Source organism: Aquila chrysaetos, chromosome 21 (assembly GCF_900496995.4).
Source record: "Aquila chrysaetos chrysaetos chromosome 21, bAquChr1.4, whole genome shotgun sequence".
Classification (NCBI taxonomy): domain Eukaryota; kingdom Metazoa; phylum Chordata; class Aves; order Accipitriformes; family Accipitridae; genus Aquila; species Aquila chrysaetos.
In genome coordinates, this window is record NC_044024.1 from 6,786,199 (window position 1) to 6,810,884 (window position 24,686).

Below are 24,686 nucleotides of genomic sequence, written 5' to 3' on the forward strand. Positions count from 1 at the left end.
CTTTGTTTCTCACCATCCAACTCTCTGTTAACTGATAATAAATTAAATTAATATTTCCCGAGTGTTTTGCCCATGACAGTAATTGATGAGCAGTCTCCCTGTCTTCATCTCAACCCGTGAGCTTGTCATCTTATTCTCTCCCCATCCTGTTGAGGAGGGTGAGCAAGAGAATGGCTCGGTGGGTGTCTGGCAGCCAGCCAAGGTCAACCCACCACAGCAAGAAATTGAGATTAACCTCCTTTGGAAAAGGAGGATATCTTCTAGACCTGATGGAGGCAAGGTCGTGGGAAGTAGTTGTTTGGTTTGGTTTGTTTTTTTTTTTTTAATCCAGGGACGTTCTCTTACGTTTGTAGTTTTTAGTTTGGTAGTTTGTGTAACCTGTTGGCTCAGAGACTTTAGTTTTAGAGTTTTAGTCTATAAATTCAACTGTTTTCCATTACTTTTGATGTGTTTTGTGTATTTAAATGATCCAGACTGCTTTGGCCATTTCAACAAAACTATTTGAGGAATTGTAGCTTAAATTTTAGTAACTGAGTTTCAATTACTTGTAATTGAAGTCCATTATAGTGCAAACTTTGCTTCATCCCCACTAATCCCTCCTAACAGCAAGATGCAGGTTTGAGTAAGACTTAGAGTCTTAATAGAAAAACAAACCAAAAACGTGTTGCTGCTGAAAAATTTGGAACTTTTTCATTCACCATAAACGCAAAGCTATTTCAATTTTCACTCTCCTGATTATCTAATAATGCTAATGTGTATAAATAGTGCGGTAAGTTATGTTGCCTCTTAAGATTTCTGAAGATGCTTGAAGTATTGAGTGCCAGTCCCTGGTTTTTTTCCCTGTCATTGGACGTAAATACAGTATCTGTGCAAACAAGGTTATTTTTGTTATTCTTTCTAGTTTTCCTCACTATATGGACACCCATGTTCATTTTATCTAATGCAGGAGGCGTTAAAAGAAAACAACAAAAGAAGAGAAATGGAGGAGAAAACGAAGAGAGCCAAATTGGCAAAAGAGAAGGCTGAACGAGAGAAACTGGAGCGACAGAAGAAGAAGCAGCAGTTGATTGATATGAACAAAGGTAAGGCATCATTTTTAGTAGAGAGATTTGTTAAAAGAAAAAGAAAGTAAGGAGTAACAAACTGAAGGCTATTCCTGATCAATATGAAGAATATTTGCTGTCTGTTTTGAAAGCTGAAAAAAAAAAAGCTTAACTTTTTCTGTGAAAATTCTGTTTTGTTTTAGCCTACCTGATCATGTAATTCCGTACCTGTCACCTAACATGTGTAATGTTCCTTTCAAGGAGTTTTATTATGAACTATTGGCTTGTTTTCATTCGTAGGAGTCAATTGATCTTTTTCATATGGATTTACTTCGAAGAAGTAGTATCTTACTTGCTTTGTTGTTAATTTCATTCTGTGAACATGTCTATAATCAAGGTAGTATGGCAATTAACGTCTTTCTTTTTGGGCTTGGAGGCGCCATGTTATAATGGATGTTGTCCCAACAGTCCTATTAGGAGCTGGAAAATCTAGTTGAGCTTGATGCCTAAGTACAGGGTGACATTTCAGCATGATAAAAACCAAGGTGTTGAGCTTGTCAGCTGTGAGAATATTGTATTTTGCATGAGGCTACCCTAGGAGAGAGGAAGGTAAGAAAGCAGGAGGAATTGGATGGTCCTCATATTGATGTTGTGCAGATTTCCAGAAGGGTGTAAAATACAGGCTTCATTCTTTACCTCTTTGACTCCAGAAGGCACGTAAAGGTGGTAAAATTGTACGTTGGATTGTGCAAGAGATTACTTGAGCCTGCAATTTTTTGTTCAGTTTCCATGAGTTTGTGTTAATCTGCTAATCTGACCCAGCTGTAAAACACTTGGCCTTTTGATCCACTGAACAGTCTTAACAGCTACATACTCATGGAAAAATGCTGTTTGTTTTTTGGTTATGATGAACTTCATGGAAGATGTGATGATGTATTAACTTTGTGTAAGGATGATGTTGCAGTAAACCATATAATTATGACAAACTAACATAGTTCTATGCTGGAGATTGATCGAATGGAGGGTAAATTTAGAAATAACACTGCTTTTCAAGGGCATATATGCAGCATCTGTAAAGTCAATTTATACAAGGATGAAAAATACTGGAAAAATACTAGACCAGGCAAACAAACCCACTCCAACATGTAAGAGGATGACTTGTGGAGTGTGAACACATGTGGAGGTGAACACAGAACCATGAAAAGGCAAGGTACTGGTCAGACTTTCCATCACTGATAATGCAGTAGTGCAGAAATACTGTCTTGTAATACTCACGATACCGTTTCGTGTCACGTATATTTAGAATGCCAGTTTTTCTGGCATATCAGTAAATTTCCCATCACTAGTGAAAATCTGTGACTTGTGCGTGTACAGCCAGCCCTCAAGGAATGTTAGCCAGCCAACCTCCCCTTCCTGTTCGGCAACCACCTTTCTCTAGAACCTGCAGTTACACTTGTGTCAATGTATCTTAGAAATATATCATCTATTTAAGCATTACTTTGTCAGACTGAATCATATGTACAATGATTTCAGCAGGTAGTGGTGTTTTATCTTTATAGATATATGTATACAAATGTCACAACTTTGTGGGTTTTTTTCTGCTCAGTAATTTCACAGTTTAAATTTGGTAAAAATGGGCAACCCGTATATCAATCTGCAAAAACAAAGAAGTGGGCAAAGTGAGAACAAGTTTTATTTACAAGTGAAAAATCTTTCTTCTGTTATCACTTTATATGTACTATTAATTATATTTTAAGACTTCATAAATTAGACTTGCTATTGTATTTGCTGATTGTGATAAATTGGTGTTCCCAATACTTCATTCTTTGCATTCATAGTTTTAAAAATTAATTTATATTAATGTACTGTAGTTTGAATACCATGTTAGAAAACAAATTATTTATGTGAGAATCTCTTAAAAATTCTTGTGTGTTTGTGTGCATCACTTTGCCTTGCTTGAAGTGGCAGTGAAACTGCATGGAACATACTGTAGCATAAGTTTTAGTAAACAACTCGGTTGCTTTGCATAGATGACAAACTTAAATTTCATACCATGTAAAGATTTTTCTAATAATTTCAGTTTAACTATAAACAAAATATAAGATTGAAATACAGGTGATGCATAAATACATTTCCTATATTTTGTGAAGTTAAGCTCATGGATACGTCTAATGAGACTTTTCTAATCCCAAGACAAAAGAAAGTCCTTTGTAATGTGGACAGGCACTTTTCTGTGAGTGGGGTAAGAACCACCTAAATATCCCATCATCACCCTCCCCTCTACCAGTGTGCTGGAGGACATACTGAGAGAGGTTATTTAAACTACCACTTAAGACAATGTAAGCTAACATGTTTTATTAGCTGTTGAAAAGTATGAGAAGCCCAATTAGATACTATTGTCAGTGAGTTAGTCTGTGTTTAAGGGCTAACAGTTTGAAGTTACACCTTCTTAAATTGCTTCAGCTCAATCAGTGAGAGCATACCTGTCTACATCTGTTAATTTTTTAAGCAGATGAGGGGTAGACCATGCTTAGCAGTCACAGAGATGCGTCAGTATACTGACAGCATTTTACTTTTCGTCACGAAAGACTTTTCCTATCAACAGATACAACTGAAGTTTAATTTTGCATTATATTTCTTTTTTACTGAAACTGCAAATATGTGAGTAACTGTACGAGGCCAGATGCACTGAAACTGCCATTTAAATAACTAATGTTTCTAAACCAGTGACACAAAGTCAGTTTAATACTTCTAAAATAGTTTTTCCAGTTTTTAAATATATTGAAATATGCATTTTACATATTACAAATCTATTGCCGTGACAGGAGGTAAGGGGGATAGCTCCATCCCCGCTGGATTCCACGACATTGATACTCAATTAACTGTTTTTGCCAAGTAACTATTTTTTTCTTGATACATCTACTTCTTTATGCTCATTGCTGCTTATATAAATGGTTTGTAAACTTGTTTAAGTGAATGTGACACAGAAGACTTAGAGGAAGGAGGCAGATGTCCTCTCAAGCTGTCATTTTGTCAAGGTGATTTTCACCCAAAGGGTGTTTTAACCTAACTCTCTTTCAGTTATTTCTCTAGCTATATCTTCAAGAGTAAAATTTTAATGCATTGCTACAGCCTTTCAGGTCAGAGCAATAGGGTTCCTACATTTTCCAGCCTTTTACTGTGTAGTTCTATAATAAGTGTTTTTTGCTGTTACCTGGTTACGCAGCTACAGCTTTTTTTTGTGGCCACCGGAGAATCCAGATTAGAATTAATTAGAATTAATTAAATATTACAATTAATATCTGTTTCTTAGTGTAACTGAGAGAGCAGAAAACTGCAATGTGGCCAGAATCTATAACTGTCCTGTATAATACCTAGTTATGAAGTAATCTCAGAGCTGCCAGTATTTTGAAGACCAGGTTACTCAGTTTGGTGTTCTGGTGCTTTGTGTAACTGAGATGCCACAGAAATACTATGTGTAACCTGATATAAATCCTGCTAAACGTTCCAAAATGTGTAAAGATGAATGTAAAAATAAAGAAAAGCTCTCAACTCCATATAAACTCCATAAACTTTGAAGTGATTTACACTGGACAGCATCATACAAACTTAAGTAATTCTAAATCTAAAAACACGTCCACATTTGAAAATACAAGGGTTTTTTGTGCAAAACTGAAAGTGGGCTGATAGGTGACAAAATCAACATATACCTTCTAAAATAAAAAATTATGGTAGGAACTTATCCAATATGTACACTTCTGTGCCTCAGGAAAACTTCATTATATCAATGTGTATTATTTTTATTAAGTAAGCACAGTAATACATACAGAAAGGTTAAGTGGTTCTCAGTTAAACAAAAATAAATATTAAATGAGACTAAGATCTTTTGAGCCTGTGGTTTATCTTGAAGTCAGTTTTGCTGGAAGTTGTTTGTTCAGTTGTAGTCAATGAATTTGACATTATTTGGGATAAAATTGTTGATATACAAATGAGATGTTTTGGACAGAAAAGGCTGTGTAATGGCTTGAGTTAAAGGCAACTTTTGTGACTTTGTATAAAAGCAGTGTAATGTATAAGGCATTAGGTAGTGCTCAACTTACGGAACACTTCAAAATTTCTGAGAAATCTTTTCAGCATTTAACACTATTTTTCCCTATCTGTGACATGCTTAAGCAGTTTTCAGTAAGGTACTAATATCCATATAAAAGTGGTTGTTTAAAGACTGATTAAAAATAAAAAAATAAAAAAAACTTATCAAAATTGTTACAGTTAGTTGAATTTGGCTGAGGGAAGTTAATTTCTATATTGTCAGGGAATTCTACTCTTATTTGCATTAATGTTTTTCAGAATAAATTTTAAACTGTTCTTAGTGAAAAACTATTTCATATATCGTTGATTTAAAACTACACCTTAAAACAGTTCATAGTGAGACCTCTTGTTTAATATTAAAACCTCCATTTAAAAAATTCTTACTATTAATACGTATTTCCCATTATGTGGTGCCTGAACTTCTCTCACTGTGATCTGTGGTGCAGTCAAAACCATACCAAGACATTCTGGCAACTGTTGTACTCTGTTATTTCCAAACACTACTACTGTGGATCGTCAGCTCCACCTTCTCCGTCGGAGCTGTAGGGCTTGGGAATATTTGGTCCTTCCTGGTGTTCTTTTCACTCTGGTAAGACTTATGCAAATGTTCGTTATATTTCCTGGACCAGTAAGGCACTTCTGTATGCCTGTTTCCATAGTGAAGGATGGAGAAATAGAAAGACTTAAGTGACTTACCCACACACCTAGAGGCCTTAAATTTCACAGTCTAAATTATGAACCATTCTTTCTCATGATGGGAGAGGAATTCTGTAGGAAAAGGGCTTAACAGTCCCTTCTCTTCTTTAGCATTCACTAGTTCTGTGGAAAGAGAACGTTCTTTATAGCTGTTTTTCAGCAGTTTCCTATTTTTTGAGAGCTGTAGCAGACCGGGCTATGATGCATTTATACGTAGTCTTTCATGACTTCCATCTGACTTAACATCTGCAAAATTCTTGCAGCATTGCTTCCATGTGCATATCTGAACAAAAGAGAGAAAAAAAGAACTCAAGACAGCTTTCTAGGAGCTGAAAAGCATATAACAGCAATTCTGATGCAAATGTTATTTAATCAGAAACAGTTTTGCTCTTCATTATATCTGATTACTATGGCAATTAAAATCACCTTTTAACTACCAGTATTAGGATAAAAGATAGAATGAGCTTCCTCAGTCCCAATTAGTATTGAATTAATTGTTTTGAAGACATATTAACATTCTCCCCTAATGCAGAGGAAGATAATGGAAATGAAGTTGTGTGCTAGTGGTTGATGGATATGCCTACTTTCCCTTTTCAAGTACACTTATATAAGTATTCATATGCTATTTATTCAAGCTGGTATGTACTAGTATCAGCAATATTTCTGTTGTGTTTCCTTGAATTGTTGTTACAATCATATTGACTGTGGCAGGATACAATTCAAGAAGGTACTTTTGCTACAGTTTTCTAATGATTTTGTGCTTTGCTGATTGTTATGTCTCCCTTCTATGTCCTTTAGCATAAACAGAACTCCATTCTAAGTTTTTTACGGAATACCTATTATTTTGTAAATGTCTTAGCCTTAATCCTTTGAATTTATATATTGGCTAGTGATTGCATGGGGTACCTGGAGTGATAAAACTTGGGGCTTATTTACATTCTACAGATTATTAGTTTATGGTGCTGGATGCCAATGAGGCAAGTGTTACAATTCCTTTGGGAAGTCATTATCTTTCATACTGATGTCAATGGTCTGTTTCAATATGCTGCACTCTTCCTGAAATGCAGTATTCACAGAAAGAAATTAGATAGAGATTTACATTATGCTTAAACGTGAGCATCTATACAACCAGGATGAGGTTTGATTTTTCTTCTTCAAGGCAATTATGCATGAGTTGCTCAAAATGTTTTAAGATCTGTTTATCCAGAAGTTTGAAGCCATCTTGAGAATGGGGGGGATATCAAAATTACTGTAAATGCTATTAATATGGGTCAAAAGCAGCTCAAGAGAAATGCAAATAGATGTGAGCACGGACAAGAAGTTAGAAAGAAACAACAACTTAAAGCTTAATCTCACCTTTTAAAATTTTGCAATGGAAAAATTTATGTTTGTTTATGAATATGGCATATGGTACCTTCCAAGTAAACTGATTTAATGAGGTAATTTGTCAGGGGAAAAAAAATTATTAGACTCTCTGAAATCTGAGGTTGGGATAATTATAGGTGAAGTAAGGCAGAACAATTGGATTCTTTTCTCTTAAAAGTAGGTTTCTTGGGGACTGTTTACTGAATAGTAACAAGTGGTAACTTTGGATAGTTGTCTATGTAAATTCAACTTTCCTTTTCCTTGGAGAAAGTATTCTTACTTCAAAAAGCAGGTACTGTTAATTTTGAAAATACCTGTAATATTGTTTCTCTCAATGTAATTGCTATGTAACATTACATTCATATATTTTGTAGAAATTCCAGTGTTAAAAAGCATTTCTGAAATAATTAAATTAGTTGATCAGCTAACTTCTTTAGTGTAAGGTTTGTTCAGGAATTAGATAGCAAGGAGGAAAATTGCATGTAGAACTGTAGTGAAATGGAAGTTTATTCAACTGTTATGGCGGGACAAGGGACAACTTTGGTGACTAAATCTGCCTTAGTGGAATGATTATATTTTTCTGTGGTTGTAGTATCTCATTTCTAATAGAACTGTTAAGATGCTGCCTTCACAAGAGCAGTTTCCAAAATTATGTAGGAAAGAATATCATGCTGATGAGCCTTTTTTTACTATATGCTATTAACAACCCCCCCAATTGCTTAACAGTAGTCTATGTAAAATTAAATTTAGAAATTAAATATGATCATTTCCCAATATATATCATAATAGATCTTAACTAATAATTTTCCATATGAAGTATTGAAAAATGAAAAGTTAAAACACTTCTACGAATGTTAGCGCAGTTTTGTACCCCAATACAATCATGGTACTTAAAGGTAATTTAAAAGGCTGATGATAAGGCAATGTGTATTTAAAAGGAAAAGTTCTGTAAGGCATCAAAGGACACTTATCTTAATGATAAAAGCTTATTTCTTGTCAAATGTAGAGATCTAATTAAATTAACTCGAACGTTATGGCGTTGATTTCAGTGGTTCTTTGTTAGTTGCATACTCAGACTTCCAACTTGAAATTGCTGGTCATTGGTGAGTTGTGCAATCTATTGGTGGAAGATTTAAAAAATCCTAAACATATTGCGTTTCATCTTTTAAATGTGCAGCAGAAACAAAGAGTCTGTTTCTGGATTTGTAACCAGAATATACATTTTTGTTGAAAGCAGAAAGTAGAAGTATGGCTGGGTTTTTTTAGACATTGCCAGATGAGTAATAAAGGTAAAAGTGTGACTTTGCAGGACTGGAAACTTAGATTTTAAACCTAGAGAGACATCGTTCTGTGTCATATTCCATAAGGTGAGAGCCGTAATATAGTAGCATTTGTCATGAGAGTACAGAATGTTCAACTTTACCACATAAAAGATTATTTTCAGAGAGCCATCAAAAACTAAAACCAAAATATCTCTTTAGACAATGAAATATTGTAGTAACGAGGAAACGACCAACTAGAAACTTTGCAGAAAAGTTCAAGAACCAAGAGTTGGTCTGTACCAGTATAACAAAACAGGTAACTATATTAATGAGGAAATTTATATTCAAGGTTGGGCTCTAGATTATGAGTTCTGAAACTGTGTGGTTTCTGCCATCTTCCATATTTTTGTAACGATACACTCTGTAATAATTATTGTTTTGAGTGAAATTTTCTGTGCTTGCAGTAGAGCTAGTCAGTAGATTCCAGGTAAATCCTGTGACATATCAGGGTCAAAAACAAATTTCTTGTTGGAAACATTTTGGGCTACACATTCTAAATTCTGGTAAGTTTTGATGTCTGTGTTGTATTCAGATTCCATACTTGTCCAGTCCACCTGAAATTAGTTAATCATCATGGAAAACAATGTAGGTTTCAGGGCCACTTTGGAATCTGTGTAGAAAAGGTTAAAAAACATGGACAAGTTATAGCTTGACATTTGCCATGACATTTTTCTGTGTACACATTCTTAGTAAAAGTCCTGAAATAGCATGCCTGACTCTCCAACCCCTCTTGAAAAAAAGCTGATTCACAAAAATGAAGCTTAATAAAGATCTTTTGAAGGATTCCCCCCCGCCCCCCAAACTGGAAGTTTTGTGAGGTATCATGCTAAGAAACGAAATTTGGCAGTTAAGTCTGAACTAATTGCTTCCCTTTTTTTGAGATTACATGTGTGATAAAAGCGAACGTATACCGATAGGGCTGTCAGGAGCTGGCCAGGAATTCTTTAAGCCATTTGATGAAAGGTAATTGATTCTCTATCATATGGGCATGCAGTTGTTTTTCCTCTAAAATAAAATGTAAGATGGAAAACTTTTTAAAAATACGAACTCTGCAATAAGAAAAGGTCAGCTACAGAAGTTTTATTCTAAAAGGTAGAAAGGCTCATATAAAGCGATTGCCGTCTAATGAATACTATGTTCTGTGTCACGGAGAGATTTCTTTGTTACCTATGTGACTTTGTAATTGTCATCTCAAAATGAATTTAAGATCAACATTGGTCGCTTCTGGTTCTGGCACTGCAATCTGATATTTTTTGTGACATCGATTAGTACAATTAGCTAAAATTGTTTTAGGACTTGGAATAATTTAAATATAAATTGAATGAGGTCACTACAAGATTAAAGAATAATAGTGTCGTGGTTTAACCCCAGCTAGCACCAAAGCCCCACAGAGCCGCTCGCTCACTCCCCCCCTGGTGGGATGGGGGAGAGAATCAGAAGGGTAAAAGGGAAAAAACTCATGGGTTGAGATAAAGACAGTTTAATAGGTAAAGCAAAAGCCGTGCACACAAGCAGAGCAAAGCAAGGAATTCATTCCCCACTTGCCATGAGCAGGCGGGTGTTCAGCCATCCCCAGGAAACCAGGGCTCCAGCACACCTAACGGTGACTTGGGAAGACAAAACGTCCTAACTCCAAATGTCCCCCCCACCTCCTCCTTCTTCCCCCAGCTTTATATGGTGAACATGACATCGTATGGTCTGGAATATCCCTTTGGTCAGTCGGGGTCAGCTGTCCCAGCTGTGTCCCCTCCCAACTTCTTGTGCCCCCCCAGGCTGCTCACTGGTGGAGTGGAGTGAGAAGCAGAAAAGGCCTTGGCTCTGGGTAAGCCCTGCTCAGCAGTAACCAAAACATCCCTCTGTTATCAACACTGTTTTCAGCACAAATCCAAAACATAGCCCCATACTAGCTACTATGGAAAAACTTTATCCCAGCCAAAATCAGCACAAATAGTAAAAAATAAAAATAAAATTAAAAAAATCAGCAAGAGTATTTGAGCAATCCCCCTTCCTCAAAATGAATTCCTGAGACCAGTCTCTTCCCTAAAATATTGGAGCAGTTGTTCAACTATAAGCAATTTTTAAAAGAAAATTATTTTCTAATGCTAAAAGCATTGATGATTTTGTTCTGATTTATGCACCTGCTAATCACATAAATTAAAAGTTGCTTAGTACTGTAACTGAAACATAGCCTTCAAACAGTAGTAGAACTTGATTACAGATGCATTTAATTGTTCAGGTATCACATGGTCATTTTTCTTTCATTTTTTTTGAGCTGCACAATCTTTTCCTTCCCACATAGAGGCAATGTCTTCCCATTTGTTATCAAGTAATCCACGGTAAAGGGTTTTTTTTTATGTTTAGTGAAAGTCATCCTTGTAAGGGGCATAAGTCCATTCAGAACTGGGCCCCAGGGGTAATGTTGATGCATTTCAATTAAACACATTCCTGCTGAAGTAGACCTTGACCATTGCGACATTTTCTGAAAATGGTAAAGTGTATGCATTTCAAAAATTGTTTTCAATAACCTGCCAGTACAACAAAGCTCACTTTTTCTCATTCTATTAACTTTATGTAAGCCTGAGATCACGTTATCATAAACAGTGAGCTTAACTGGTATGTAAGCAAGGATTTGCCTTGCTTTGTAGACTGACGTGAGGTATAGGTTCACCTATCAGTCATATTGTCCTAACTTGTTCTCCTTTAATTAAAAAGTAAGTAACAGTCATGAGACTGTATTTTAGTGCAAAATGCTGGGGAAGACTGCTTCCTGATGATATTTATTATGCATGCAAAATGATTTAGCAAATGAATAAAATGCAAATATATGAGGAGAACACAAAAACACACTTTCCGTAAGACACTGAAAATCGACCTTTTTAAGTCAATATATTGCAATTAAAAATTCTGGTACTGATTATGAATAAAAGTCTTGTTTAGAAGTTTATACAGGATACATTAGACTTAAGAAAAGTACTTGAAAGTTCAAAGCAAAACAGGGTAGTGCAAGATGTGAATAGAAATATAATTTTGAAACCATTTGGAGAAGCAGGCAGGTAGACAGCATGTGTTACCTACTTTGGTATTTGACTGGACTCTTTCAGTAAGGACCCAAATTTATGAAAAATTTCCTGGGAAGTTCCTGTAAACCTTTGCCCAAATGGCTGTGCAATACTTACACTTTTTACTAACTTAGATTAGTTTACGATTAGTATATTTGTAATAATGAGTACAAGATGTTTTGCAAGGTACTACCTCTACTGGAAAATGAAAGTGCACCAGTAAAATATATGGGTATTCCTGTAGTAATCAGTAAGTAAAAAGGAAGGCAGCAAAACACTCCAGAAACAAGAGCATGTTCCCAGGGCCTCTCGGACCCTTAGCTGTGAATCTGATGTGAAGAAAGCAAATAGATAGGAGGTGGATCGTGTTTTGGGTGCATGGGCTGAGCTCTTTAAGTGTAGTTTCTGTAGTCCTAAATTATTCAAGTAACTTAAAAAGCCTAAGCTATTTTGTTGTTTCATTTTACCATCAATAGTGCTACCACAGTTCTTATATTTCATTTAAGAAAAGTAGTAGTTATTGGGATTTTTTATGTTCTAACCAAAATAGCTTCCTTGCTAGAGCAAACTGAAAAAGCAGTCATCGGGAAGGTCCTGAAAAAATCTGCTAGATGTTTATTCCTACCTTTTTGATAGATGATAATATGCTGAAGGCTGAGGTAAAACTTTGTGCAATAGAGGCCACAAAAAGAAACTGAAATTGGTCTCTCCAAGTTCCTAGTTCTTCCAATCTAAATCAGAAAGTTACGTTTCTGAATTGCTTCTCTGGTATGTGCTGAACACTTTGAGCTGGGAAAAACGTGACTGTTTGTTTAGTGCGTGGAAATATAGGTGACATTTGGAGGTAATGTTTAGATTAAACCTCTTCCAAATTTACTTTAAGACCTCGCTTAAATCTATTCTTTCTTTGTGCTCTGTAATGAGGGGAGGTGAAAGGAAGTTAAAATATTCCAATACTTTTATTCAAAAAAAAGGGGGGGGGGCAAAAAAAGAAGTTACATATTTTAGAAATGTCTTTAAAAATAGCTCATAAGAAGTGAGCTTGGCTTCAGGGAAATTGTTACTTGTCTTGAAGTAGTTAAGGACCTATTTTTAGGACAATTTGGTACTATTGTTTAGAGGAGAGAAACTAAAAACTCGCATGAAGTTTAAATCATCAGAGCTGTCCACTACCACAGAAGCAAGTTCAAGAACGCCTGCTGAAACAGAGGCAACCCAAGAAGGAAGTTAAATACTCCCATCTTTAGGGAAAGTCTATGAAAGAGCTCTAATTTGTCATTCATGGTTCAGGTTAGTCCCTAAACAGAGCACTACCACATGTTTTCTGGTGTGACCTTTCAGCGATGCTCTTTGAACTGCAAGAATGACTTTAAAAGCCTCATAGGCTACAACAGACTAAACACACTTCAGTTTTCAATATGAAATTTTAGCAGCAGTGATTTAAAAAAAAAATAAGAGAGTAAAACCTGTTGTCCTGGCTCAGCTGTAGCTTTTATGGCTCCTCAGGTTAGCAGAAGAATGATAGTTTACCTATATATTTTTTGTCAACTTCAATTCTTATTTTGATCTTAGGAGTTATAAATAGAAAAGAATATTATTTTGCATTTAATATCAGGAGGTATGGATGTTGGGGTCTCTTTTTGAGGTTTAAATAAGATTTGCCAAGAAGTGATAAAGGAATGTAATATTGACAAAAAGGATTCTAAATCTAACTTAAGGGTCGTATTTCATAAGGTGCTAGCAGGGATAGCAAAGGGACATATTTTATCTTCATTTCCATGTTGAAATGGTTGCTCTGTTGAAACAGAGAAAATGGCTACAGAAGCAAGTGAAGGATTGCATTTGTGCTGTGAAAAATAAGATAAACATTCTTCATCATTCTCAAGTGTTTGTTTTCTACCTTTATAACACAGTCCTCATGGTTAATTTAGCAGTGCACAGATTATGCTAAAATAAATTTCCTACCTATACTGAGGAATCTTAGTTCTACATCTATGTCAGATACAGTCATAATACAGTGCAAGGGCAGGCTGTTTCAAATAATTGTTTTAAAAAATGAAGATGCTTTAATCCCTCTGCTGTGTTGCACAGGTGGGTTAAATGTCAGCTCCATATACTTATTTGTGTTGGGTAGAAGACCTGATGTGCTTGATGAGCTTTATCTCTGGACAGTGTTAACTGCCTGAACTGTTTTTGCACAAATTCTCATACAGTGGGTACAAGCAGCACAAGGCATACAGAACAGCAAAGCGTCTTGATTTTTTTTTTTTTTTAACATTTCCTATCTTAAGTACTTGTTGAAGAGAGATTTCCATGGAAGGAGGGTGACAAAAAACGTAAATGTACATACAAAGCAGAAAGGAGACTCAGAGATAACAGCACTTGTCTAAAAGCATGCTTGAAACTTTGTCCTTCACATATTGATTATTATTTTTTTAAATCTTGATTTTGTGTTTCACAGAGGGAGGCTTAAGGATTGTGTAATACTATTGCAGTCTTTCCTGCAATAGTATTGTACATGGAAAGGCACAATTACGTTTATCTTACCTTTTTAGAAAATGTTTCTTTTCGTGCCGTGTTTCTCAGTATCCAAAATTGTGAAGTTAATATTGTCAATCCATCTCCACGTGCCATTTGCTGATGGAGAAAATATAAAGAATGGCTTGAGTTTGGGACAGCTTATGTATCTTTGGAAAGCTGAAATTTAAAAATAATGTTCTGGAAATAGATTATATGCTTCGTTTCTATCTGATACTTGCTTCTTTGGGATGTACTGTACTTTAGAATTAAACTGCTAATTGATTGTAAAGTTTTGAATTCAGTGTGTTATAGGAAGAAAAATCAAGACAGACTAGTCATACCTGATCGTGCACTTTCTAATATATTTTTGTCTTGATAAATATTCCAAGCAAACAATTAATATTTGGAAGGACAGTGTTCTTCATAAATATAAAGGTCATATCTGCACTAGAAGACACTTGAAAATAAAAATGCTTGCTCAGAAGTAAAGGCTTAGTTCATGACTACAGATACCCAGGAATTGTGTTCCTCATGCTGTGACTTAGGCAGCAGCCTAAGTGCCAGAAATTGGTTTCTTGCACTCTCATTCCCCATTTTATCACGTACCCTTTTAAAATATACGCCATCAATAAGGAGTTGCGGGTTGATACTTTAGCTATAGTGGATTGAAAAGATCATGTGACTTACACTCCTGCTATTGCCTGTGCTATATCATATAGTTCTTTTCAGAATTTTTTGCTTCATTCTTAAAATCTTTAGATTTTTTTATTCTCACAGTCTTGTTTGGAAATGCGTTCTAGAACATCATTTTTGATTGCAAAGATACTTCCACTAACTCAGCCTAAATGTTTTCCTGTTTGCTGCTGTACCAAAACAGCCCTCTCTTGGAGAAGTTCTGTGTTGGGATGAGTTTTCTCTCCCCTGCTTATTGTAGAGGCTTTTCCGGTTGTGATTTGTCTTCTGTGAATGCTGTAATCAAGCTTGTATACCACTACTGCTGGAAATCGAATAAGCTGACTTTAACACATTGATCAGATTGGTAATTCACCATTTGTTTCTTTCATTGCCTCTTTATTTTGGGGCTCTTGGTCATTCCCTCATGAAGAGCTCCTGGCTTGCAACTGAATTTATACATGCTCATTCTCTTTCTATTATTTTCATTTATTTTATTATTCCAAATCTCATGCATATTCTGATCTTACCTTCCAAAAATATTAGTATTTCCTATTTGTATGTCATCTGTTGTTATGGCAAATCCACTAATTAGGTTTTCAGAAAAATTCAGCTGATAAGCTCTCAAATGTTAAAGCTTCCTATCTATAAACAACCTTTTGTTGTTACTTAGCCAGATATTTTACTATTGAACATCTTTTGCGCCTTGCACTATTGAATTAAACAGCCATTATATCAAGTGTTGAAGACCAGATAAATGAGAGAACTTTTCTAGCCAAATGAAGTGCAGTATATTGCATTAACAGAAACCAGAAACCATAAATTTAGTCTAATATCTTTGGCAGAACTATAGTCTCATAATCTTGAGTTCTGCTGTCTTCAAAACTTGTTTGAAAGGCGTTTCATACTACCAGGTGAAGACTATCACACTTTTTTTCCCCCAGGTAATGTTTTGGTTTTTCTTATAAACAAATTCTACATTTGCTGTTCTCAAATAATAATAGTAGGTATTTCATCATTTCAAATGGCACATTAATTTCATAGCGATTTGCAATTTGCTTCCACATCAGCTGAGAGAACTTCATGTTAGTTGATTTGCCATTACTCATCCCTGATCATTTATCTATCTTGTCTTTGTTTCAAGGGGTAGTACTATTTATGTGCATTAACACAGAAGTGAAAAGTTCACTTAGTTTGACTGCGTTGAGATCATTATACATGTCTAGCAGTAGTCACTGTTCTGTTTGTAATGCTGTCTTTCATTCCTCATCCCCCACCCTTTTGTACATCCAGATTTTCAGTTTCTGATTTAATTTCTTATGGTTTATCAAAGGTTTCCTTTTTTGAAATTGGCAGTCTGGTTGAGAGTACTGATGTTTAGAATGTCATTTAACATAAAAATCTGACCACAAATACTAAATGCTTATTAACACCAGTTCATCTAAAGTCTCCTGTTATTTATAAAAGCAAAGTGTAAAATCCAGAGTATTGCCTTTTATACACAGGAAATTTGTTTACAGATGCACGATATGACTATTCTTCAGCATTCATAAGTGGATGGAGATTATGCCAGTCTCTTTTGTATATACTTTTCATGTTATGGCCTGCTCTAATTCCTTTTTCCCTTCATCTGTTCTGTTTCCTATAACTGGTCAAAAATTATGAAAAGTTTAGATATCTTTGTATTAAGTTTGCCTGCTCATCCCTAATGTGACTTTATTTGTTCATTGTATCGTATTCATTTCTCTGTCTGTGCCTCTCAGCTTGCTTGGGCTCATCAGCAGTGTAAGAATCAATAATATTGTTCTATGGAAGAAGAAAGTTATTTCTGTCTTCATTATTATCATTGAAAGTGGCCAAAATCTGTTGACTAACACTGGTCTGAATTGTGGCACCTGCAACAGGATGAGTCTTACTGTAACCTCCTAAAAATGCACTCATTTTCAAAGCAGACTGTGCTAAACCCATTCTGCAATAGAATATTAGTGTGAAATCCAAATTAAAACAAATCGGGCCTGTAAGTTAACACATCAATTAATGATTAAGAATTGTTTTGCCTTTTCAGTCCTGTTTAATATCTATAGTGAATCTGGCTCTTTGCTAAGGCTAATCCAAGCTTTATAAAGCCAGTCATAAGAGCAAACAGCTTGCAAAATTTTTTTTTGCATGCATGCATACATTTGCTGTCTCTTTAATGCTTGGGACCAACTTGGAAAAGAAAGAACGAGGAAGAAAATTACTTGTTGCGGGTGAAAACCCTGTCCTTGTGTACAATAGAAGATATCTAAAAGTGAAGTAAGGATTATGTATTTTATTTCCACTGACAATTTCTGTTGGAATTTTCTCAGTTTAGAAACTTCTGGTAGTTTTTGTCTTTGTTTCCAATTTGTGTCTACAAGTTGCTGTAGGTAATATAAAAAAACCCAAAAGGCAAATCAAGGACGTAGCTGGTAATATGTGAACTATCTCAGCAAGAACTCTGGGGAAAGGCTGAAATTTTATTTATGAATTTTAATGAAGGGTAACTGAAAATGCAGTTCTATGTCCAGCTCCTACTTAATCACCTGATGACTTTGATTAAGATGCAGTGCTGAGATCAGACCTAGCATAAATTTCTTTGAGGAGTTAAAAAATCTCATCACTGTGCTCTAGAGCTTCCTTAATTCATGTGTCTTTATATTGTATATTTTGATATTCCAAAACTAGGGTGGTTTTTAGCAGTTGCAGTAATTAGCAAGTAGAGTAGCACACTCAGCAAAAAAGAAGTGGAAGGCTGCATAAACATTTATGAAGTATTGAAGGATTTTTGTCTTTGAATAAACTCTGCCAACTCTTTATTTTTAATGAAGATCGAATGATATTGTAATTTTTCTATGCATAAAATATTCTAACATATTAACTAATTCAATGTATTACAGTCACATTCATTAAACATTTCAGACCAATTTGATGTGTATTAGTTTGGACAAAGTGTATTCACAGACCTTTGATTTAGAAAATAAATTTCATACAGAGCCAACAATAAATCAATGAATAAGCATGTGTAGGATAAGGAGCACAAAGAAAAATAATTATGTTGTATGCTTTAGACAAGATTCTGGCTTTATATATTTGAGTGTGAATCGAGAGAAGCTAATTTACTTGTTTTGCAGGAGCTTAGTTTTTTAAGGGCTTTAGATAGAATGTAATTAAAACTGGTATTTCAGAGTCTTCTGCTGGTTGCTACTCTTGCTCTGCTCCCTTTCATCTTGCACTGGAGAGAACTTTATGTATGTGTTGTATGTTATACATAATGGTTTAAATGACGTTGATGTATAATTTAAATTTGTCAAGTAGTTACGCTGATGATCATTATGTAGAAATCTGTACCAGGTACTGTTCTAGGATTGGCGTGCTCTTATATCAGGTCTGGATTTAGTCTAATAAATCTGAATGTAATAGAGAACCAGGGCAGAATACCTTTTGCATTAGTAAGTTCCTTTTAAACTTGAACAGTTGAGAGCTTGAATGTGCATTTAACCTCCTACACTTTGTGTGAGTCATAAGTGTTTTACTGTAATGTAAATCTTTTGCATAAAGTAATTATCTTCCCACTCTGTGATGGGGAAATTTATATTAACTTGAAGCCTGAGAGATGTGAATAAAATGTCCACCTACCTGCTGAGTCTAGTCTATAGTTTAGTTTTGGGTTATAACACAGATGTGAACAGAAAAAGAGGCATTCATCAATAGTTCTGTAACATTGCAGTTCTTTGACCTCTATTTCTCGCGCTGTTGAATGCTGCTATCAACTGTTATTAACAGACTGAAATGCAAAGGAAGTTAAAGACTTAAATACATAAAAAGGAAGTAATCTTTCTACCCAGATTTCCATAATGCACCATAAAGTCCAGCAATTTAAAGGCTACAGGTTAGCTTGGATATGAAAAAAGCAAGAGAAAGATTTAGCAGAAGTAGAATTCAGCTTTTAAGAAACATTATGCCACCTACATTCACTGCATGATTCTCCCCTCTTTGTTCTTTCCTTCTCTTAAACCTTAAGTTCATCCATGGTATACTGTTGCATGTGTAGCATATGGCATATGTATCCTCGCATGTTGTATAGATAATTTTTTTTTCCCTGAGGATTTAATGTATCATGAAGATGGGAGGCAACATATGAAATATTTGCAGTACTACAATATTTAACTTTGTGCCATTCAGTTTCATCAGATTTTCCATGTGCAATGCTTAAATCAAAAAGAGATGACCTGTTTCTACTTCAGGAAAGTCTTAAAAGAATTTAACAGTGAAACAGCAGATGCTCACCAGCAGCTGTCTGTCTGCACACTGAAGATGTCATCAATAATGCACAAGATAACATCTCCAAGTTGAAAGAGCAGTAAGATTGGCATCAATTTTGCTTAATGGAGCATCATACGCAAACTAGGCAGTGATACCTGAAGCACTGACAGCATCCGTTACATTAAAATGTATACATCTCCCATTTGGAAGTGTTATGTAAACTTGCCAACACTTTTACTTTTTTTCTTGCTAAAGTCTGATTTCGATTGCACTGAGATTAATATTATTTTTCTCCTATTCTAGAGGGTGATGAGACAGGAGTGATGGATAGTCTGCTTGAGGCCTTGCAGTCAGGAGCAGCATTCAGAGATCGCAGGAAACGAACACCAAGAGGACAAGGTAAGATGCTTTCTAAAAACCAGTAGTTATAAACTGAGTTGGCAAAAGTTGTTTTGCAAATATTTACCAACAGTTTTCCCTGAAAACCATTGAGCTACTGTGAAAACTCAGCATGCTCTTTGTGATCACGTATTTTTAACTTGATAGTTCTATCTTCAGATAGCTGCGTGCTCTAAGATATGACAAGGGTTCCTGTTGTATTTGAAATGGCATTTAAAACATTGCTGCACAAAGTATGTTTGTCTTAATCTTTAAAACCATAAGTATAATTAATTTACTGTAGATGGTGCTGTGAAAAATATTAGCTTCTTACACCAATAAGAGTTTGGTCATATAGCTGATAGTCTTTTTCAAGCATTGGTCTTAGATATGTTCTGGTTTGGTTGGAAGTCATAGTGTGTGTAGTCATATAAGTCAATTTACAATATAGTAGCTTCACTTTCTTCAGGGAGACAATAATATTGTACTGAATTTAGTCCGGTGTACTGGTTTAGTCTGAGCAATTATTGCTTCCTGCAAAGTTGGTTTTGAGAAAATTTGAGAGGGCTAAGCAACTGCAGTGTTTTCTCTATTCAATTCTCCTCTGCTTATGATACTCCAGTTGCATACAGGTTGTGAACTGTAGTTACTCTGCATTTATTTTTCATCAAAGATCATGGTAGTATAGTGTATTTTGCAATTTTTCTTTTAAAACATGTCTTACAATAAAAAATACAGTCTTAAATTTACAGTTGAAAGATTATAGTTATTTGGCATTAAATCAAAAGCTTATATTGGATATGTGCTGCTAAAGGTTTGGCAAAGTGGAGTCATCTTATTTTATAAATAAGTCATGTTTATCTACCTAATTCTCAGTGAGCTAGGGTTAGATTCATGTTGGCTGATTATTTTGTTTTTTAGAGGAACAGAAGAGTAAATGCAAATTCTACTACGCTCTTTCACCTAGCTGGCAAAGACCATTTACCAATAGATTTATTTTTAATTTGCCATATGCCTGATCTTCTGGAAAAGATGAAAATAAGTTATATAATTTGTTCATACTAAGAAATGAATTCTGCTACAGTTCCAGTATCATTCTTAATTCAGAGCTTGTTTCTGCTCTCAGATCAGAACTGAAAGAACTCCTCGATCAAAATGTGGTTTTTTCCATATCTTGAGAAATATCAATGTGAGAGATGGTCTGTCTGTGTTGTGGCTTAAGGAGAGATTTGTCACCCGGTGGTGACAAAGAAAAGTTTCCCAGGGACCAGAGTTGATGGCGAAAATCTGCTGCAGCTGAGAAAGCCAAGGAGATGCCTGAACCCAGGTCCAAAACCAATGACTCCTCTGCAACAATAGGGGGCAGAGCTAATTAAAAAATCCCTTTTATTCCTCTTCTGTTTCATATAGTCACTTTGACTTAAGTGCGTTTGAAATTTCATTGTGTCAGTTGATATTCTAGTGGGATCTGGCTGTTAATAAGGAGTTGATTGACTTTGGGGAACTTATTGCGAGAAAAGGTCTAGGTAATCTGTTTCCAAGCTCTGGTCAACTGTAAGTCTTCTCATAAGTGGGTAAGACCATTATGTTAAGTTTTTAGGGTGTAGCTAAAGATTTAGACAAGAGGCAATAAATGTTAGTCCCAGTCAACTATCTGATTTCAAGTGTTATGTAAATTTTCTCATGTGATTTAGGAACATACATGACATGTAGTCAGTAACTTGTCTACAACCCAGAAGACATTTAAAAATATGGCTATGGCATCTCGAAGCAGTGAATTACAGCATTAAAAAAGCAGGGACCAAGTTTACAAACTTCCCTCTCTCTCCTTAAAAAGTGGAAGGGACAATGACAGTTTTCTCATTGGTACTATCAATAGACTCTGAGTATTCTGGAGAGTTTCATCCAGTGAGATTTTAGTAAACAGTTCTCCATGCTTCCCATGGTTCAGCAGAAGGAAGAAAGAGTAAATAAATAAAAGCTATGGAAAGAAGAGGTTGTGGTATTTCTGGGCTTGCTGGGTCGCGTGGTTGTGACCGGTAAGCATATAACAAATGGTATAGTACTGTCTATACATGGTGCACAATGTAGGAGTTTCCCATACATCACTGATAACTTGCTGCACTGTCTCTGTAATCAGCATGTATTCTTAACACACGGGAGGAAAAAAAAAAAAAAAATTACGTGCTGCTCTTTTGTAAGTCTGACTTGCACAGCAAAGTTTTGAGCTTAAACTTGTGTTGGTGTCCGTCATGGTCTGAGAAAAAAAATTGTTTTCTGCTTGTTTGGACACAGATTTCATTTTTGTCCGTCAGTTGCGGCTGGTAGTATAAATCTTGTGAGGAGAAACAATGACTTTTGTTTGCTTGCTTTTTGCAGTTTTATTAATTACTTGGTAACAGGTAGTCCCTACAGAAAGCCTAAAAACAAACTAAAAAAACCACAAACAAGATAACGCACCAAAAAACCACTCAGCAATACAGTAAGTTCGCTTGGTGTACATTTTCATGTATGTGCTCTAGATCTGTCTTGTTGCAAACTTGCTTGTTCTGTTTCATCTACTCAGGGTGAAAATGAAAACTATAGAAGGTTACAACCCTCTCAGTGGTTACAACCAGTAGACCATGAAAATTGTCTTCCAGTGGTTTCACAGAGTAAATATAACTAAAGGAGCAAACTGTAGCATCACTACTAGTGGCATTCTTGATCAGTTTGGCTCAAAGGGAAAAACCCACAACTTTCCAAAAGAAAAACCTCTGCAATGGCATGTATTCACTGCTAGTTTTAGGTGAGGTGAGTAGGTTGGACCTAGGAGGGATCATTTCATTTGGGTAACAGAGCTCCAAATACTATAGGCCTACAACTACCCCAGAAGAGTGTCATTCTACCAAAGATTGTTCAATTAGACTTTTTTTACAGAGATCACTGGTGTACCTTGTAGCATATGTTTGTACTTAACACAGTGGTATCTTTAAAATATTTCAAGAGTAAGAGACAGACTGGCTGGGCAAGAGGTGGAGATAGGAAGGGCATGTTGCTCTGTTCATCTAGAATGGCAGCCCTACACAGTGGGGGACTACTCAATATTGCGGTTTTCCTACTGGGCAAAAAAAATTTGGTGAAATGTACAGACAGGTTTGGAAAAGTAAAACTCATTTAAAATATGTTCAACTGCATTGTTTTTGTTTGTTTGCTAAGCCTGTAAATGAAAAGCTACACTTAAATGGGTTACATTAAAGCTATAGACTTTTCCAGTAAAAATTTTTTTGTTATCAGGTCATGGAAGTAATAATAAAAAATTCCTGTCCTCCTCCCCTAGTTTTTCATTTCATTGTACTCTTATGTTTTCTTTGTTATGTAGACTTTTCAATGTGAAAAAAAAGTTTCTGTGTGGTTTCTCTCTCCTAAGCTTATACTGTATCTTTACTGTTTCTAGCTACTGGATTTTAAGTATGGAGATTGTGCTTTCAGTAGATTGCTTTGCTTATAGAGGGTATAAAATAATAATGAGAAATCCATTTTTCGAAATGTTTCTTCCTCTTCCAAAACTATACTTGTCTTTTGCAAATTTGCTACTACTGGAATGAGAGTGTAATAAAGAACAGTATTAGGTGGCATTCATCACAGGGTACCAGTTTAAAATGTGTGTCCAGCGCTACTGTTGCACCAATTATCCCTGACCTTTTTTTTTGGCCTTGGGGTATGATGTTATTAAAGACGACTGATTCAGGAATATTTTCTCTCTAATATTAGTTTAAGCAAATTTCTGCATGGAGCTAACTATTCTGTTAGGGTTCTTTCTGTTAAGCTGCTAAATTTTTTTGCCATCGAATTGGTTTAATTTTTTTAGAAATGTTAATAACTAGTGCCCTGCCCTATATATCCAAACTATTGCAACTGCAGTGATAATACGTGCCATTATTTCTGTAGTCTTTCACTACGGGGAAAGCATAGCTATAAGAAACATACATGCAGGTTCTTTCTGCGTTAGATTTCAGTGTAAAGTATATTTATCAAGTATTTAATGTGGTCTGTTAGTACACATATTTTGGGTTATTTTTTAATCCATGCATCAAAAGCAAATCAATAGTGAGATGCATAATAGGCACAATTTAGGAACTTCTGAATTTGATGTTATTGAGAGTTGCTACACTGTCATTACTATTTCCATATTTGCAGTACAGCTTGAGAGTGAAAGAGAAAGTATGAACCTCCCTTGTTGAGTTTCAACATCTAATTTGAATCTTTTATGCAAGCCATCTGAAGCGCTGCCACCACTAGTTTAACTTCTGTAAGATAAAAAGGAGTTGAGGCAATGGAATATTACTGCTTTTTAATGACTTCTGGTAATTTTCAGATGGCATTCAGACACTTCCTTTAATTTAATATGTGCTTTTTTTAAAAAATAAAGAAAAAGTAGGTGCATATTTTACATCAAAGTTCATCAGAATTCTGAATAAAAATGTTATAGTTTTAGGAATTTTGTGTCTTCTGCTTGAAGACATAGCTATGCTTGAAATTAAAGGCTGACTTCTATGTTTACTTCTGCATTGGTTATATTAAATAATTTCTTGAGAGTTAGGTAGGTTTCTGGGTGCACAATCCTTATTTACCTAAAACATTCAAATAAAAATCTTCAGTTGAAGCATATCTGCCTTCCTGAAAGCATTGTGAGTCATTTTGTACGTGGCAGTTTTGTAAATAAACTGATTTTTGACATGCTTACATCTGTCTGTGAATTGATGGGAAGATTGATCAGTGTTAAAATCCAATAATGTGGTAGGTGCACTTTTAACAGATCATGATTTGTGCTCAATGAAAACGGTGTTTGAGTAGCCTTGTTAGCTGTCTTTCAGTTGAACAGTGTGTCATCGTCTTTATCATTAAGTATCTGTTCTGAAGTTAGAAATACCCATAATGGACTATTAAAACGCCCATCTCAAGTGAAAAAAAACCAGTATGTATTTTAAATGTATTTTGTCGTGTTTTTAAACATCCTGTGATAAAGAACTAATATTCCTATTGTTCTGTTCAGCTAGTATCTCTTAATTTTTTGTTATTTTACTTTGAGAAGCTGAATATTTAAAAGCATGTGTGTTACCTCAGTTATGTAATGGGGGTTTTTTTTGCTTACAGTCAGGAATCGTGGACTAATGAGACTTACATGTGTGATCTAAGTGCTTCAGAATTATCACAACTATAATAGCAAGAGCTAAACAGGGATCACCAATAATAAATTTACTGGTTTTGCCATGAAG

The 24,686-nt window shown here is 35.3% G+C and overlaps 1 protein-coding gene and 1 long non-coding RNA gene across 6 annotated transcripts in view; one reads left to right on the top strand and one right to left on the bottom strand.

Moving 5' to 3' along the window:
* The window catches only part of DIAPH2 (diaphanous related formin 2), a 266,541-nt gene that overhangs the window by 178,522 nt on the left and 63,333 nt on the right, over positions 1-24,686 (top strand). For 4 of the 5 annotated variants that reach the window (XM_029996681.2, XM_029996680.2, XM_029996682.2 and 1 more), the window contains 2 exons: positions 947-1,082; positions 19,354-19,449. In XM_029996681.2, coding sequence (XP_029852541.1) covers positions 947-1,082; positions 19,354-19,449 — 232 coding nt within the window. Of the gene's footprint in view, positions 1-946; positions 1,083-19,353; positions 19,450-20,554; positions 20,670-24,686 lie in introns of those variants that run through there. The other variant, XM_041119171.1, reaches the window with a different exon arrangement.
* On the bottom strand, positions 8,881-14,213 carry LOC115333573. Its single transcript, XR_003920846.2, has 3 exons — positions 14,122-14,213; positions 9,427-9,520; positions 8,881-9,125 (listed from the first exon to the last, which is right to left on the bottom strand). It is a non-coding gene; the product is annotated as an uncharacterized LOC115333573 (long non-coding RNA).